Genomic DNA, 18,774 nt, shown 5'->3' with positions numbered 1-18,774 from the left:
ACACACTTTGCTATGATCTACTAAGCTCTGTGGTTTTGGCACAATTACCTGAACTCACCACAGGCATTTTGCATAATTGTGATAATCATCTCCATTCACCTGTATAAAAACAGCTGGATCAAACAAATATATGTCATGACTGTTTCCACCTCGTTTTCCACAAATTGAGATTTAACTGGTGCTTCTTCAACAAGAGAGACTGTATTTAAATCATTCCTTCTATCACATCTGCTTTAATTAGTTTTGGTTTGTTTTGTGTTCAGTGCCAGAAAATGCCCTACTTTTGTTAATTGCCTTTCATTGTGTCTTATTTGGATGACTTTTGACATTATTTTCCCAAATGCACCTGTCCAGAATTAGCTAAAATTGATATTGAGACAGGATGCAACTTGTATGTTTTTAGAACCTGGTGTGATCGTTGTGCACACTCCCTTGTAGGCCTGGGTGTGACATGAGCGTGTTTTACAAGATCATTTCATTGGAAAGTTTGTGATTGGCTTAAATGCACTATAGTGACATTTTTGAAGTCATGTTTCATGCGTTGAGGAAGGGCTGTATGTATTAAGCTTTGGGTCACATCCGAGTCCACAGATAGGAGTGTATAAACACTGAATCTCAGACTCTTAATGGAGAACATAACGGTATGAATACAACAGAGTCTGCAGATTTTTTGGTATATTTTGAAATCTTAGGGCTGTGCAGTATTGCCCAAAACCAGTACCATGGTATTTAATCTTGTATCACAATAATGGTATTTATCACAATACACTAATTCTGTGTTTAGCAGTTTATTTATAAATAACTGGACTGTACATCGCATTTAAATTTTTCTCATGTTGCATTCTTTCCTTATGTTTGTTTCTGTTGCTGTCTACAAATTGTCTATCCACATGGAATTTGTCCAAATAAGATATGAACAATCTAGGTATTGTATATTGTGGCTGCTCTTGAGAGTGCTGTGGAATTTGTCCTACTTGTAAATGGCCTGAGTAAAACATCAAGTGTATTGTATTACTGTATTCTATACAAAGTGTTGCATTATAGGCTGTGTGATTAATATTGGTAGACAGTTGAGGCTAAGTTTGTGTGCAGTCCATTTTCACCTGAAGAGTTTGTGTAATGTTTTGCTTCTCCTGTAGAATTGATAACTTAATTGATTACATTTGGATAAAGCTGCATAAAGCACTTCCATTTCGTATCCAGAATCTTTTTACTCACAGACTATCAGCTCTAAAATTCCAGCTCTACCTGTCACCAGTGCCAAACTAAATACGTGTGTGGGTCTGTAACCAGCATTCATTTTTGTCATGTTATCTTTTTCTTCTCACTCCTAAAAAGTCTGTATTTTTGGTGATTCACTTTGACCGCAGAATGTTCGGTGTTTGTGTGTTGGTGCAGTGGACATGACTTTGTGTCCGGGCTGGTGGAGCTGACTTGTTAAATGACAAACATGTGGTTTGTCATGTCCGTTTACACCACATCATGCAGTGCACCCACAGTCCTGCTCTCAGCCGGTCTGAGCTCCTGGTCCACAGCGTCCTCCTCCTCGTCTCACTCGTGGGAATCAGCGGCTGTCACCTGCAAATATAAGTTTGTCCTGACAGGTTGACAGGCGGCAGTCAGGGCCAATGTTCACTCTGTTGTACTTCTTACGTTAACATCACAGCGACAGGCCAGGCAGCAGCAGCAGCAGCCAGTGCTTTACAATCACAAAAACTGGACAGTATTAATACATTTTCTAAAGTACTCCACTGCTCTGTAGGGGTGTGTATTAGCAAGAATCTGGTGATACGATACAAATCACAGTACTAGGATGACAATATGATATATCACAATACTATTAACAAGGCGATTTTATTGTTTTGTTTCATTTTTTTTTTTTTAAAGATTATGTCCTAGAAAAATTGAATTACACCAGAAGTATTTTCAAATACTAAACAATTTTTTATTTGATCAGAACAGGATCTAATGCTATATCCCAAAACCTTCCTCTGTAAAATCTTAAAGTACAGGATTTGGATAAATAAAGTTTTAACATCTGACTTTACCAGTACAAACACACACACAAAAAAAAAAGGTTTTACAGACATTACAGTGTAAGATCCTGCTCAAATGTTCATATTCTGTTAGTTGTGTAAAGAATACATAGTGGACAGTCCCTGAATCATCCAACATCAGAACATTATTTTTCTACAATCCCAACAAAGGAACTAACATCTGCCTCTTTCAGATGTAAAAATCGCTTTTAGGATGCGTGAAATTCTCAAAAAAACATGTATGACATGCAGTATTACAATAGTATCATTTTAGTACAAACAACAGCAAAATACCCATGTGAATATAGAAATAAGAGTTTGTAGGATTCACAAAAAATAAAAAATAAAACCAAAAAATCAAAAATGAAGCTCCGCCATGTCTGTATTTAAATAAATACAAATATCGATACTGTACTTGTTAATATCGATACAGTATTTGGAAATGAAATATCAAGATATATCACGGAAGCAATATTTTATTACACCCCTACTGCTCTGAGGTTTTTTTATTCCTTGAACATAGTTGGTCAGTTTGTCCATTGTTTTAAAATACCACCCACATCCTGAAAATGACGTTAGGGTGGAAGTATCTTTAAATACTAAGTTGGTAGTGTTTGTGGTCAACCACTATCATTTTGTAAATTCCTCTGTTAGTAATTGAATGCAATGATGCTATATAGGCTCACACAGCATTTTGGAGCTTCTGTTTATTTGAATAAAACAGTTTTTCATGATGGATCTACTGTACTTGTGGTTGATAAATTAAACAAGATAATAGGAAGTTCTCTGAAATGCACCAGCACGTATTTACAGTACTTGGCCTGTAGCATATCTTAGCTACAAGAGATAATATGAATATGAAGTGTCCCGTAGTCTGCAGTTTATTATGTTTATGCAGTATTTTACAATTACTGCTATCAAACTGCATGTGTTAATATTAAGTTAGTAGGTGAAATTACTTATGTTTAATGTAACAATCCCAAGTGAGTTGACGTCTGTTATAAAAGCTTTCAGTTGGTGAGTTTCACCCATGACTTCTTGCTTTTCCCTAGCCTTCCTGTTTTGTCCAAATACGGTCATGTCTGGCTCCAGAAACTCAAGATGGCAAACTAAAGCCAAATTTCCAAACTCATGGCTATATTTTCTTCTGTTCAACACCCACTATTATTTGTAAATCACAGCCACAGTTACCTGAGTTCAATCTAGGAGACTTTGTTACACTTGAATTCAGGTAAAAGTGGACTGTTTTTACCTTTGTTTCACAATTCATTGTTAGGTTATAACAAGTTCTGCATTAGGGGCTTCTTTAAAAGCTATGCAGGTCTTAAAATTATATTATACCTCCTTTGCACATCTCTGTACAATAGTTTGATGTAATTGCTTGGTTTCTCTAATTTGTTGTTTTTCCAAGGACTCAAAAGGTCCTGCTGCCGTGAACACACTTTCAAGAATAAGAAGTGTGAATGTAAGTGTAGTGTTCTTTTTGACCTCTGAAACGGTGCATTAACAATAAATAGAGGTCCAGCTTTTTCTGAAGCAGGCTGCTATTAGATGAAATAGTATCCTCATTCAGACTCAGTTTAATTGTCCTTAGAGTTTGTTTAAAAAGGCAGGCGAAGCTCCAGCTGCTGTTTTGGATCTTTCCTCTTTAACTTCATACAGGTGCATGGTGGTGTGTTTGAGTAGCTCGTAGTGTCCTTATTAACCTCAGCTCTCTGTGGTGAAAGGCTGCGTTTCTTCCCTCCTCTCTCAGATGTAAAAGTAGATTTGTCATGCGAGTGCGAGCCCCCTTTCTTGCTCTCCTCCCTGAACATCTTTTGAATTCCTGAGAACAGCTGGGTGAACATCTGGGTGAGTAGGGTGGCGGTGTTCGGTGTGGATGAGAGCAGCAGCAGGCGCTTGTTGCCCCCCCCTCCCCTCCCCTCCCCTCCCCTCCACACACACACACACACACACACACACACACACACACACTTCTACCCAACTCCCCGCCCAACCAAGCTCCTCCTCGGCTTTCATCCAGAGTCATGCAGCGGTCAGCACCAGGGGAAGGTAGACTAATTGCTTAATTGGAAACATAGCCTTTTGGGTTGTTTTTGTTTGGTTACACTTAAGCTTTTCTTCAGACCTATTTTTACCAAGTAGTTTAGGTAGTTTTTTTTGTTTGTAGTAAGGCTGCTTCTCTGTTGACCCTGTTGTGTTCTGTGTGGTTTGGTGCGGTCATTATTTATGAAAAGGGGAAATACTCACACAGCATGCAACTCCTTCCTTCCAGAAAGAAAACAAACACAGAACACACCAGTGAGAATGTTTCACTCAATTTTTTTGAGTACAAATAGATATGTGCAGACCGTAAAATGTGTTGAGGAGCATGTTTGAATAACAAGTATTGCAAAATTCAGCTCAAGCAGCTGCTATTTTTCCCAACATAAAGGTTCAAATACACAATAATGATGATGTTTTAACCAATTTCGCCCCATTTAAGAGGTAATGTAATAATAAAAACAATGATAGATGTCTTTTTTCCCCTGTATCACATTTAGAAGTAAGCTGGTCAGAGATTAATTACAAACTTGCTTTTGGCAGAATGTGGCTCTGACAGTATCCAATGGGTCTCAAGTGGAGTTGGTGAATGTAAAGGTAAATAATCTATCAAATCTTTAACTAAACATTAATACGATTACTTGTAGTTTGATGTGAATTGATCCAGATTATTTCAGTGTTTATTGTTCTTCCTTAGTTATACCAGTTATTTCCAATAATGTCAATAGGGTAATACCAGTCAAATAATCAGCTATTTGCTTTTATGTGCTGCAGTCTAAAATCGTATCAGCCTTTAAAAACCCACCATCAGTCAACTTTCAAGGAAATGCAAACCATCAGGGGCAGCATCTTCCAGCTCACTTGAACTCAATGTCCATATTAATTTTAGGACAACAGAGTAGAACATAAAACGTACAATAATTAAGGAGGTCAAGTCATTAAAGACAAAACTGATCTGTAAAATAAATCTCAACTTAAACAAATATCTGTCAATGTATATAATGTTGAAAATGTGACAAAAAACCAAAAAATAATAAAGCTTAAGTCAGAAGTCATAGAAACTTAGCATCATTTTTGTTGTCAACTAAGTAAAATTGAAGTATGTGGCTGTTGTGAATTTCTGGACAAATACCAATGTTAAGATGCTTTTTGTTTTAGTTAATCTCCCCCTTTTGTGAAATCATTAAAAATAAACAAAAAAACCCCAACTGAACTCTTCAAGTCTTTCAACCCTTGAATTTTAGTGAATCACTAGATACTGAAGGCAGTCGACAAAAGCAGTATCATTTGATACATATTGATGGATCCTCAATTAATGATTTTGTCTCCCTGGATACCTTTATTCTCACACAATCTTGGATTTATTTTTTAAGTGATTGAAAATGATTAGTTTAAGGGTTTTTTTTAGGAAAAAAATATACCTGTAAGTCCCTGCACGTAAAGTTAAGAGAAGCCCCTGGTTAGTTTACTTTTCTTTAGTCTAGAGGTTTTCCCAGCATGACTCCTCTCTGACCCCATGTGACTGGAGAAAGTGAATGAGGAAGATGCTCTCCTGCCATGCTGTGTCTGCTTAACCCTTTGTTTCTGCTTTTAAGGCGTTGCATTGTTCCTGTGAATGTGTATGACAGCCTGAATTTGAAGCAAGCTGTTCATAGTGCACTGATTGATTAGAAACAATCCCAGGCCCTCAGATAGTCATCTGCAGTAAGGACCAGGATATCCTGTCCCTGTCGGTCATGTGATCCTCCCGGCTCTGCTGCGGCGGCCGTACGTTCGAGGGCGGCCTCAGTCAGCCAGCGTGTGCGTTGCGTGTCGGAGGGCTTTAAAGCAGAACAATGGTGTGTGTGGCGAGCCGGGGCCATGCAGCCGTGTGGCGGATTAAATTAGCAGCAGTTGTTTATCGTCTGCCCCCTCTTCCCCCTCCCCTCCACTTCGCCACCCCCGGTCCATCTGCTCCGCTCGGCCCTGGATACTCCAGCTCTGCTCTCAGGCGCTGCTCCAGAGACCCCCACCCCCCCTCCCCCACACTCCTACAAATCCCTGCACCCGTCTCCACGTCACACAAACACACGCGGTTTTGAATAGTTGCAATATCTGCCACCAGCCCAGTCATGACACAATATACTCAGTGCAACCTCTTCTGCCAAGAGTGCTCTGGCTTTCCTCTATGCAGATTAGCCATGTGCTAATTGTGCTTATTTATTTATTTTTTTATGGAAGAGAGAGAAAAAAAAGGCAGGGGAGGAGTCTGCTCCAGAAATTGATTAGATGACTGAGCAAAAAAATAAAAAGACAGTGCAGTGTTGATGCTTTAGTACCATGTTTTTTCTTTTTCTTTATTGCAAACGAAAAGAATCAGCTCTCTTTATTCTAGATGGTTTTCTTTTTCTCAAAAAATCTAATATTAAAGACCAGTTTGTCCAATCATTGCTTATGAACATGATCAGTGCTACACTCCTTTCTGAGTTGTTTAAGATCAGATGACCACAGTTTAACTAGATATTAAAATCTAAAGTCTTTAGGAAGCACCACAGTAAAGTTATGTTTATAATTAGTCAAATTTTCCAAGCATGACCCAGATATTCTGTAACCCTAATAAGGTTTTTATACATACCATTGACCTCACTTTTTCACAGATGTGTGGGCTGAAACAAAGCCTTTTCCTTTGCGTACTTAAGATCTTCATGCATCAGGGAATCTCCCTCCCTTTTCCTAAGTAAATGCACAAAAGAAAAAGTATGATGTACACAGTAAAACAGGGGTGGGCTCTTTGTTTCAATACATTACTTCATTTGTTTATGGAATGAGCACATCAATAAACTTTTGTAAAAGACTAAAAAAGGATGTAAACATAGACAGACCTGCAAAAAAATAAAAATTCAACATCTGTAATCTGTGTGCAGCTAACAAAAAACAAACTACTGTAAGTTACAATATAGAAATGCATGGTAAAACTGGTTAAAATGGTCTTTATAATGTACTTTGATTAGATATTTGCATCCTCCATTTGTCAGTTTGGATGGAACTGAGGAAATGTCACACTCAAGTGATGTTTTCCCCTCCTCTTTAAAGATGGTTGTGATAAGTAAGAGTTTTTTTTTATTAATTGATTTGGTGAAAAACAAAGGAATGGATGAATTTTATAATAGATGAAACTATTTCAGCCTGCTTTTAGGGGAAAAAACCTTTTTTATTCTAACTACCTGATTTCAAATATTTTCTGGTTCTTGCCTGCTTTTCGGCATGCAACGGCAAGAAAAAGAATATCTTTGGGTCGTGAGGATCCCATCTTTGGCTTTAGAAAAGTTGCGTTCTTATTAATCAACAATTTATTTTCCTTTAAAATGAACACCTTCCTTGACCATCACGGTTGCCTGTATCCATGTAAAAGTGTGCGCACTGATGTCTTTGTAGAGGCTATTGGTGGAATGTTCTGTAATAATTTGAAGGGTGATGTTAAGATGTTGATGATGTTGATGTACCTCTCTTCTGCTCCTCTATAACAGTCTACCACTAGCTTAGAAATAGTTACACAACTTTGTGTAAGCACACAAGGACAAATGTTACGTATTTTACCTTGTTAATGTTTTTCCTTTTGAGGGGGAAAATATTATATTGCTCAGCTAGTTCACTTTCAGTATAAATATTCTCCTAAAAAGATACTTGATACACTGTTTTGCTGTTATACATTTTCATACAGTATACATTAGTCTGTGTTCAGTCCTACCACTACAGCTCAGGAATGGCTATCATCTAAAACCACTGGACTTTAATTTCAGCTGTATCTGAACTCAGTGTAGTCTAGATGCCACATAAGCAGTGATTATATAATAATTAAAAGATTTTAAAAACAATATCGACCAAAGCTGTATTACCATTACTAAGGAAACGCTGAGAACATGACATCCACTGTCAGTTTTTATTTTCTCTTAGCTTGCAGGTTTTGGATCCAACCCTAAATTTTACCAGTGTGTGCTTGTTGTCATTTGTGTGTCAGCACAAGAACCCACTCAGCGGGTTGCATGCCTTATCGTCTTTCCACTGTGTCTATCTTGAACTCAGTGCCACTGACATTTTCCTGAGATACACCAGAAACAAATCACTTTCCATCCTACACACTTCTGCCTCCCATTTCATTAAAGATTGAACCAACAGGAAATTAAATATACCTTTATAGGTAATGTAAAGTATTTACCTGCTTAAATACATTTACCCTTTAATTGTAGCAGAAAATATTCTAAAATATTTTGCTCCACAACATCCCTCTTGGCAATGTTTTGAGTGCTTTATACCTGGAAATTTGAATGTTGTGCTTCTTTTTAATCCTAGTTTTATTGGTTGATTAAACTCAGTCCTGGTAATAAAAAGGATAGAATCGCATTGAGATGCTCAAGGTCTTTACTGAACAGCAGCAACACTCCAGCCTTGACGTCTTTCTAGAAAGAGGACACTCATCCTATAACTGAGAGAAATAGGAACAGAAGCTTCAGAAGTAGACCCTGACCTCCAAACATCAGATACAGCACAGGGTGTTTTGTGTGCTTAAAGCGCACACACACATCCAGTATAAAGATCTCAGCTAAACCTCTGTGGGATTTTTGGGGGATGTGTAACAGTGTGTCAGATATGAACAACTTAAGCAACACAAGGGAAATGCTGGTAAACAGATCAATGAGGGCTGAGCAGTGGACTGTTTACAGCCAGTATCTGTGTTAAGGTGAATGCAAGAGGAGGTAAAGGCTTTAAAAGAAGAGGTCACAAATAGGTTGAACATCATCAAGGTTTCATAAGGCTCTGTTCATCACATAACACCATGTTAAGAATTTTAGTCAGAAATGGGCAAAGACATATGGTGTTTGCACTTATTAGACTAGATGTTAACCAATGTTTTTTTTTAATGCAGGTGTTTGGAGCAGCATAAAAGTTTCAATATAAATAATCATTTACTTTATTAGAAGTCAAAGTAATACATACCTAATTCAAAAAAATACATCAAGAGCTGAATATTAAACAAATTGCAAAAAATATATGCAATAGGACTGTGCCACATTAATTTAATTAAGTGAATTGTAGGTTTGCTGTCTGGAAATGGTGAAAAATGTCTAAAAAAGTAGATTTTTAATTTCTCAACAAAAATTCAAAAAATATAATCTGTTTATTTTTTGTAATACATTAATTGTGAATGTGTTTCTGCAGTTGTATGTATATGGCATGCAGTTATAGTAAAGAGTATTTTTAAGTCATGTTTTGTCTTCAGTTCCTATAGATGGAAAACTAAATCATCTGAACATTAAAGTTTTTGGCCACATCACTCAGCTCTACTACACGGGAGCTGTTTTTATCCTTTAAGCCATTATTTTTTTGATGAAGTCGAATATTAGCCCTCAGCCACTATCAGAACCAAAACATCGTGGCTTCCTAAGCTCTCCATTTTTATTGTCTGCACAGATGCACACAAACTGGAGTTCACTTAAACCTCCTAAGATGCTGCTGCCTTGTAGACAAGAGGCTGAAACGTAGAGAAAAATGTTTTGCAAAATATTTGTATCAGTGTGGACAAGGCATCAATATCTGTATTTCCCAGATAAAACTGGCAGGAGTCATCATTGCAACCATGCACACTCATACACAAAAAAATATGTTGTAGTCTTCTTCTTAGATTTTAAACTTTAATCGTCTCCTCTTGAGATATTTGGGATTCAAGGGGCGCTATGGTATAGGGGTGAATCTGCAGCAAGCATCAGGTACTTAAAAAATTTCGGCTGAAATTGCAGAGTATTATTTTTAATTACAGTCGATTAGTTGTTGTAGGCCTTTACAGTTAAGTGGCATGAAATAGCCACTTGAGTGAATATTGGTGCAAATGGGAGATGATCAGCAGCTTTAGTCTGAAAATCTCTGTAATAGGTATAAAGTACTAACAGGTTTTACACTTGTATGCGCAGTGCATGCTTATCTGTGCCATGTGATCACCTGGTTAAAAGACGACTATCTCCATGGGTGGAGTGGCGGTTTGATGAGGATGCGAGTGAGAGATGAGTGGCTGTTTGGGGAGCATCAGCACTGATTCTCCACGTGGCTCTGGGAGCTGGAGTAGAGCTGTTCTTTCCAGCTCTGGGCCTGCTGAGAGAGGCCTGAGCTGTCAGGCAGTTTAATGGAAAAGTGGGTACATATACAGACAGGCTAGTGTGGAAATGTTGCTTACTGCCGGCAAAGTATTGATTGAAATTGGTGGGAGAAAAAGGTTGATTGTTTGATAGCCCTGGAAGAATAAGTGGAAATGAGGAATGAATTTTACCTTTAGTGTTGTCGTTAAGAGTTTGTTAACATGGAAGTAATTTTTAATGTGGATTGGACATTAGTGGGAGATTCAAGCCTCAGTGGCACCTTTACTGATGACACAGGAGGCTCTGTCTAACTGCTAAACCAGCTCATTAGGAAAGAGCTATAGCTTCTCTATCCAGTTTGGCTACACTAAAATGAGCTGGGGTTTTTTTAGGACGGGGAAGAGGACATTTGTTTGTTTTTTCGTTGCCATAATTGGACAAATACGTCTGTCTGAAACACACTGCAAAATTCATAGCTGATCTGTTTGTGAAAATTGTTGAACCTGAGTAGAAATAAATGAATGATAGCTGACCCTTTGCTCCAGCTCCACCATGTTACAACTGCTACACCTATCAAACTTTCATACCCACCATGCCATGCTATGGAATATCTCTGTGATATAGTCGTAAACATCCAAAGAGGGCTGGGCCATCATACGAGAATCACAATCCTCAATCTCACAAGTTACACTGATCTCACTGTTTTTTTTTCCCCCATGGTTTCCTGGAAGTCTTTGTGGGTGGTGTTTTTACTCCGAGCTGAACTAATATTTGCATAATTTTGGGCCAGTATTTTTGCAACATTTTGATTCTGTTCATAAACATCAGAAAACAACCCTTATTGTTCACTTAAATACAGCTCCATGTTTTTGTAACTTAAACATATGTGTGTCTGTGACAGGCAGTGTTTCCCAATAATTAATTAGACTGAATCCTGCTGTAATTTTATAATTAGCCAAAAATATTTGAACACTTAATTTATGTTGTGCTGCATCTGTGTAAATTAGGTTTACTGCATATCAGCATTCAGAAGCCGGACCAGCAGTTCAGAGTTAATGTAATTCTAATTTTGTCCATCATTATTAAAACACAAAGTGGACTAACAAAACACTCATAAGAATATTTATTTGCTAAATAAAGTTACTAGTAGTGACTTAAGTGCTAATGGTGATGTTATCTAATGATGTCATATGAAAAGGCAGATCATACAAATCAAGATTGCTGAAGATTTCCAGGTTGCACAGTGTAGTGTGTTGTGTTGTGGTGACTCCCGTCACGGTGTGGTGGTTTCAAACAGGGGTTAAAAGTGCGTTAGAGGTCACAGGAGAGAGAGTGTACCGGGGCCTGTTACCTATCCTCCCCACGGTGTGGTCGGTAATGACCCCAGGGAACGTAGTAACACTCCCTCCTTCTTTTCCTACGCACACAAAACATAACACAACATAACACACATGCACATCCTCTCTTGAACCTGGAGGAGCTCAGGAGAGTGGCCTGGGGGAGGCAGCAGGCAAAACATGGACTGGAATCTGTTATCTGGGATAATGGATTAATGGTTGACCACTCTGACAGCCTGTTGATCAACACCCCCCACACCCCCCCTCCTGCCCCCTACACCTACATCCCACTTGAACACACATACAGCAGCCTCCTGCCGAGCAGCCCCCCTTCCCCTCCTCCACATGACCTCCCCTGTCTCACTGCAGCGCTGTCATTCATAGAGTGCCAAAGCCTGCTGCTTTATTAAAGCCCAGGAAGAGCAAGGCCTGGCCCAGGTTCAAACAGCAGTGCAGCTGGGACCTGTTACATTTTCGGCAGACTGCCCTCTCCGTCTCGGTGGCTATAAATAGCCCCGGCGGTTGTCTCCCTTAACCAAGGAAAAGAGGTTTTTGGGGGAGGAAAAAAACACACACACACACAGATTAATAACCGTGGGAAGCAATGAAAGCTTTGTGTCTGCTGCCCGAGGTCAGCGGGCCAGGAGGTGTTGCTACTTCAAAGCCCCTATTGTGGCTCATACATTCAGATGCCGCTGCGGTGGGTTTGATGAGAGTAGAGGGGCTGCCAGCAGCAGCATGGCATCACATCATGCCAAACAAGCAGATACCCATCAATCCCAGCAGTGCTGTCAACTCATCCCTTTTTTTGTTACTGTAAATTTTTTTTGCAAGGCCTACGTGACATGAGTAAAAATGCAGAGGATATTTCTTGCAATATACAAACAAATGTTGAAATGTGCGTATTATGCTGGTCCATGTATTTGTTTTAGCCTACACTGCAAGTCATTGCTATTCAACATGTTTTGTGTGTTTGAAACACATTGTCTCTCCTCATAAAGAGCAGTTGTGTTGTTCTGTTTCACTACAATGTCAACTGCATTTCATCAGTCCTCTCCCCCTTCTCAACCATTGTGCTACCTAAATCTTGCAGTTACCACAAAATTGACACATTAATTTGAGGGTGCTTGATGACTAGTTGTGGCTTCATCTGATTGGTTAAATGGTGAAACTGCATGGCTCATACATACATATATGTACTGTGTAAAACATGCCAGAAGAAAGAGACTGATGATTTATATAAGGGTGCAGGATAAATTACACTTGTAAATTTTACACACAGTTGCTACACTGTCAAGTCAGGCCAAGCTTACCTTTATAGTGAGTAAATAGTAAATCACGTTGTTCATACGTGTACATACATGGAAACTGAACAGAAGTAAACAATGCTAGCTAAAATAATCTTGTTTTATTAAAGATAATGTTCTGTTTAGTTCATTAGGTATTTATGAGCAGTTTGTTCACTCACATTTTAGTATTTGTTAGTATAAGTTTCACCATCATTGCAGCATTTCTAATGCAGTGTGTTTCCAGAAGATATTTTTTTGCTTTTCAGTGTTGCATTTATTAGCAAAGTGGTTAAGGAAATAAAAAATAACTTCATTTAATTTGGTAAAACTTGCTTGAGGTAGTGTTTTGACCAAGAGTTGATGCATTTAGTGGGAAATTGACCAATGAAGAACACATTTTGTACATTATGAACATTAAGTCACATGACTGATAAGTGGCTTCCACAAAATGAAAACATGGCTGCTATAGCAACAGGTAGTGTGGACTAATGAGGAGACATTACATTGTATTTTTAAGTGGGCTTGTCCATGACAGAGTATCACAGCCACTTATAGAAACATGGTTGACATTGTAGAAAATGGCAAACATTCCTCATATCATCCAGAACTAGGTTTTATTCATATATTCATCACACCAGTGTTGGATTGTTGTGCTTGGTTGGGTTCACTAAGCTCATTTTCTGACCGTGGCTCCAGCTGTTGATAGTAGCCGCTCCGTCATCACCCCCCACCCCCCCTTCTCTTCTTCCTCTGGGTCTCGAGCCAGACTCGCCGCGTGGCCTGGCCCAGTAACACTGCCTCACCCAGGTCATGTGGATCCCTTTAGTCCAAGCTGGCCAAGGTCAGCCCCCCAACCTCCGGGGCCACCCTGACGTAGCTCCAGCTGAGGGGGTGGGCCCTGCTCCAGATACCGCAGACACTTCCACTTCCTTGAGCTTATTTTCACAGAAACCCTCCCTGACGTCTCGGCCGTAACAGTATCCACCCACTGGCACAATGATCTCCTGGGCAGGGAAACGCTCCTGGCGGATATAGTGGGCTCATTCATTCATTCATGGCCAATTTTTTCCCTTTCTAGTAGGAAAGTAAATCCACTACTGTTTTGCTCCCTCCCCCTCCTCGCTTTTTGTTCTGTATTTGCTTGATTATGCTGTGACTGTTTTTAGAAGATGATGGAGGTGTCATCATTTGTGCTCATTGCAGAGTAATGTTTTTTTTTTCCTCCAAGGAAAGGCTCAGTAAAAGGTTCTGTCAAGTTGCTAAATTCTGAGGAAAAAAAAGACTGGCAGTTGCATCATTAGCTTGTTAGAGTGTGTAGCAGTAAATGCACCATAACCATCAACCCCTAGCCATTTTTAAGAGTGCTTTTGCTACTATTTCCATCTACTTGTATACTCAATTTCCCTCCGTTTGTCCTCTAGCCTCCAAGCCCCATGGACCAGGTTGGGAAGATGCGTGGGCAGCCATATGGAGGTCCCAACCCTTACTCCCAGCAGCAGCAGCAGCAGGGGCCTCCCACAGGGCCTGGACCCCAGCAGGGAGGCTCTTACCCAGGTCAAGCCTACGGACCTCCGGGACCCCAGAGATATCCAATGGGGATGCAGAGCCGGACACCTGGAGGAATTGGTGGCATGCAGTATGGACAACAGGTCAGTGAAGATGAACATCCATGATTTGTGTTAAACTTGCTGATTTTCTTAAGCTCTCATGTACTTAAGTTGGTTTTTAATCAGAGGGTTTTGATGTGAAAATCCTGTAAGTAGCTTGACTGTCAAGGAAAGAAAGAAAGAAAGGCTGCTTATTGGTTTTGGGAAGGTAGAATAGCAAACGCTCGATGTTTTGTTTTTACCTGTTGCTTCGCCTGTGTTAATCCTCTACTTTACATTATGTCTCCATCCTAAAAAGGACCTCACACACTGTAAAAAGCAACTCCTCTGATAGAAAATTCCAATGCACTATTTTATACATCAATCTAATATGCTATCATGCATTTACTAAATTGTTTATGATTGGTTGCTGTCATTTGCATACAAAACCACCAGGATTTATCCCAGTATGTCTGATGGGCTATTGCTACCAGATGCTGCTGAAAACAAAGGAAAATACATTAAAGGCAGAACGATTAACTTATAATTCAGATAATTTTACTATCATGACCCATCTCTAAAATGAGCTTGAGAAAAAACGCTGAGAGAAAACAATCCTTCAATTTTCAATATTTCTCCGTCTGTTTTATTTTCATTCTTTCAGGCAGAACTCTAAATTCATGTTGTGTGTACGGGCACAGTGGGCAGCGTCTTTCTGACAGCGGCATCCAATGGAAAACAGGAAACATCCAGTTTGCCGTAGCTACTTACTCAGAGCTCGGAATAAGGCCCTAGTTGAACTCTGAGCCAGGCAGTCGGTCTTCACAGAGAAGCACACGCAGAGCATCCTGTCGGGTGAAGCCTTTTTCTTCTGCGACCACTGTCTGTGGTCTTGTGCCCATTGTGTGCTGTGATTATCTCATACTGGCTTGCCTGGTGTCTGACCATGGACTCGATAAGTGCCCTGCAGAGAAGAAAACAGCTTCCATCCCTTTGTTACGCACATACAATACAGCCACTTCATGTTGTTTTAAAGGCAGTTCTTTACCATCTCTTATTTTCTTTTGAATTCTCAAGTAGCTGAGAAGTCTCCCAAAACAACACGTGGCTTTTTTTTTTCTCTTTTTTTTTTTTTTTTTTTGACTGCGTTTCCTCACAAGGTCAGTGCATTCTCCTTCTGCGCTCCTTGAGGGTAATGAAACGAAAACGCCGTATTGAAAGGCTTTCCGCGCACAAGGATCGGGTAGAATATGAAAAGGCTCATACTGAAGTTCAAGGAGATGAAGTCGAAACTCAATTTTTATTTTCATGGCTGTAATTTAAAGTGATATGCCGCTGAATTTCAACACTTAGATGTTTTTTTTTTTTCTTCGTGTGCTCTGACTGATCAGTTTACAGCGAGGAACACTCTCCCTTCTCTCTCAACCACGGAGAGAACACTTGTCTTTCTCTTTTAATCTGTGAGGAAGATGAAGAGATGCTCTGATTACTCCACTGAGAATGAATAGTAGAAGGGAAAAAAAATCAAAGAGGTGACTTTGGATATGGAGTTATTTTTATGTTTCTATTGCTTTAGAAAGGATTCTGTCGCTGCACTTGATGTATTCAGGTAGTCACTGTTTTTATTCCTCGGGAGAGAAAACTTGGAGTAAATCTTTATTTTTACTGAACAAAGCTGGAGGCAGTCCAGTGCCACTGACATATAGGGCTGTTGCAATGAAATTTTACTTTGATTTATCGTCATATAAATAATTGTGATTAACGGTTTGATGTTTTGTCTTTTTCTGTTTGTTTGCTAGTCTTAAAGTATAAGCCTAAAAATGGCTTAACTATGTACATGCAGTACAACTCTTGAAGAAGAGGAGCTACTGGAACACACATAAAAATTTGAATTCTTACAGTTGGATTTTTGGCCTTGTAAATAAAATTGCACACGGCAGATTTGATGTAAAAATAGTAAAAATTAAACACAAGTCAGTATTTATAGATCCTTTTGTTAAAATGACCAACTTCACAGCCGAAACAAACATGAACAACCTGTTACAAAAATGTTTTGGTCTCTTTAGCCTATATCCCTGTTCATAGCGAGTGTATGATGGGATTTTGTATTGTAACTCATCCTTTACATTGCCTAAACATATGTATTATTAAAAGTGTGACTTTGAATGTCTAATATGGTCACCTGACTCTCAGAAGATGGCAATCGCCAAATTTCAAACATGAGACTTCACAATAATAGTTTATGGCAATGAAGAGAGCACCTGTCAAAAATCAAACAAAATGAAATGATGTAAAAATAGTGATGAAATATGGCTCATCTGTAGATTCTTCCAGCTTTTTTGTACTGGTAAATGTTGATTATGATGATAATGTAAAATAAATGTGGGTAACTCATAATGTGGTGACAGGTCTTGTGACATATTGATCGTCTAGTGTTGATGATTCTAACCTTCCTGTTTCTGTGCCTAGATGTCAGCCTATGGACAACAGGGGCCCGCTGGCTACGGTCAGCAGAGTCAAGGCTACTATGGTCAGCATGCCCCCCCTTCCCACCCTGGGCAGCAGCAGCAGCAGCAGCAGCAGCAGCCATACCCCAGTCAGCCCCAAGGCAGTTCCGGTCCTCCCTACGCCCAGCAGGGCCATCCTTCTCAGCCCCCTGGCCAACACGGGCAACCGGGTGCCCCTTACCAACAGTCCCAAGGTCCCCACGGTGCTCCACAAGGTCAACCTCCTTATAGCCAGCCCCAGCAGTCCCAGCCAGGGCAGCCACCCTACGGCGCTCCCCAACAGCAGCAGCAGCCTCAGCAGCAGCAGCAGCAGCAGGGTCCAGGCTCTCAGAGCCAACAGGGCCCTCAAGGTCAGCCTGGCTACCCACAACCCACTGGGCCAGGGCAACCACCCCAGCAACAACAAACACCGCAGCAACAGCAGCAACAAGGGCCTCCACAGCAACAGCAACAACCAGGAGGCCCCCCTCCTCAGGCTCAGCAGCCTCCAGGGCACGGGCAGCAGGGTCAGCCGTCGCCATACTCCCAGACTCCCCCACTGCAACAGCAGCAGCAACAACAACCACAACCACAGCAACAGCAACAGTCATCATATCAGAGGTTCCCGCCTCCTCCACAGGTAACCGTGTACTGCTGAAGTGGACCAGGGCTCACATAGATTGGACATTTTCCTTTATATTTAGTCCATTTGTTTGTAATTTTTAGCTAATTATACACACACACACACACACACACACACATAACTGGCTAAAAATTACGGTTAATCTTGATAATTGGTTAATTAATTTTCTTACGTTTTTATTTTAAGCCAGGTTGAATCAAAATTGTCAGGTACATCACTTAGTTTCAGGGTACATAGGATTATGTGTCTGGCTTGAAAAACAGACCAAGAAAATGAAGAAAAACAATAATAGTAAAAACAGCAATTGCAGAAGAAATAATTATACAATAGCTGCTGAATTCTACAAGTGCTACTTAAGTATGCTTTACTCAAAGAGATTAAAATATTTATCATATGTTGACATCATAAATTTGCAAATATTTGTGATTTCATCTAGTGAATATGGTTGGACTGGACTTCGACATCAGTTCAGTTTCCTGTGCATAAGTTAAAAAAATCAAGGGGGGGTTTACTTGCAGCTATTACCAGTATTTAGTTTTCATATTTTACTTTAGTTAAAAAATATTTTTCACTACTAATTTTTGTCTTATTTTTCAGGATGTGTAATTACCCTGCTTTGTACATATGACAGCAAAACTGAGTTTTGCTTTTACGTAATAATAAAGGCCATTTGTCTCAAGTAATATGAATTAACGCGCTAAATTGTCTGTAGCTGTTTTACTTTGAATGCTATTCACAAGGTCCATCAGTTGATTTTACAGAACTATTATTATATATAACGTCCAGAAATGATTTGATAAAGAGAGCTTTGGATGAACTGCCAAGGTAGTCAACTGAGGGCTGATTTGCTGCTTAATTAAAGTCGCTCTAAATTTGTGTTTGGACATTTTTCATCATCCTGTCAGCAGAAGAGTTGGAAACACTGCACCGGGAGGAGGAACCGCTCTTTCAAAATGAATGTGGAAATAGTGAGGCTCCTGTTTTTAAATAAATGAACTGCAAGGACTCACCAGTGTCTACATATCAGAGTGAAGCTTGGCTCTTGTGATTTGGTTGTTGGTGCAACAGTATAAAACAGACTTTTCCAAAGTGTTTCATCTTGAATATTGGTGTTAGGACCCAAACTTATAAAAATACTGAAATTGTCATCTGTATTTTTTTTTTTTTTATTATCTACTCTTTCTCCGTCACAGCACATGTTGAATAATTCACGGGATGGGACTGAATGTTGGAATACCAATCAGTTA

General features: G+C 39.6%; 1 protein-coding gene across 1 annotated transcript in view; it reads left to right on the top strand.

Annotated features, from left to right (window-relative positions):
* arid1ab (AT-rich interactive domain 1Ab) overlaps window positions 1-18,774 on the top strand; it is a 71,419-nt gene that overhangs the window by 13,707 nt on the left and 38,938 nt on the right. The window contains 3 exon segments of the mRNA XM_030146745.1: window positions 4,623-4,676; window positions 14,234-14,461; window positions 16,868-17,524. Of these exon segments, the coding sequence (XP_030002605.1) occupies window positions 4,623-4,676; window positions 14,234-14,461; window positions 16,868-17,524 (939 nt within the window).

Source organism: Sphaeramia orbicularis, chromosome 11 (assembly GCF_902148855.1).
Source record: "Sphaeramia orbicularis chromosome 11, fSphaOr1.1, whole genome shotgun sequence".
NCBI classification, from domain to species: domain Eukaryota; kingdom Metazoa; phylum Chordata; class Actinopteri; order Kurtiformes; family Apogonidae; genus Sphaeramia; species Sphaeramia orbicularis.
This window is presented reverse-complemented; position numbering and strand designations above follow the sequence as displayed.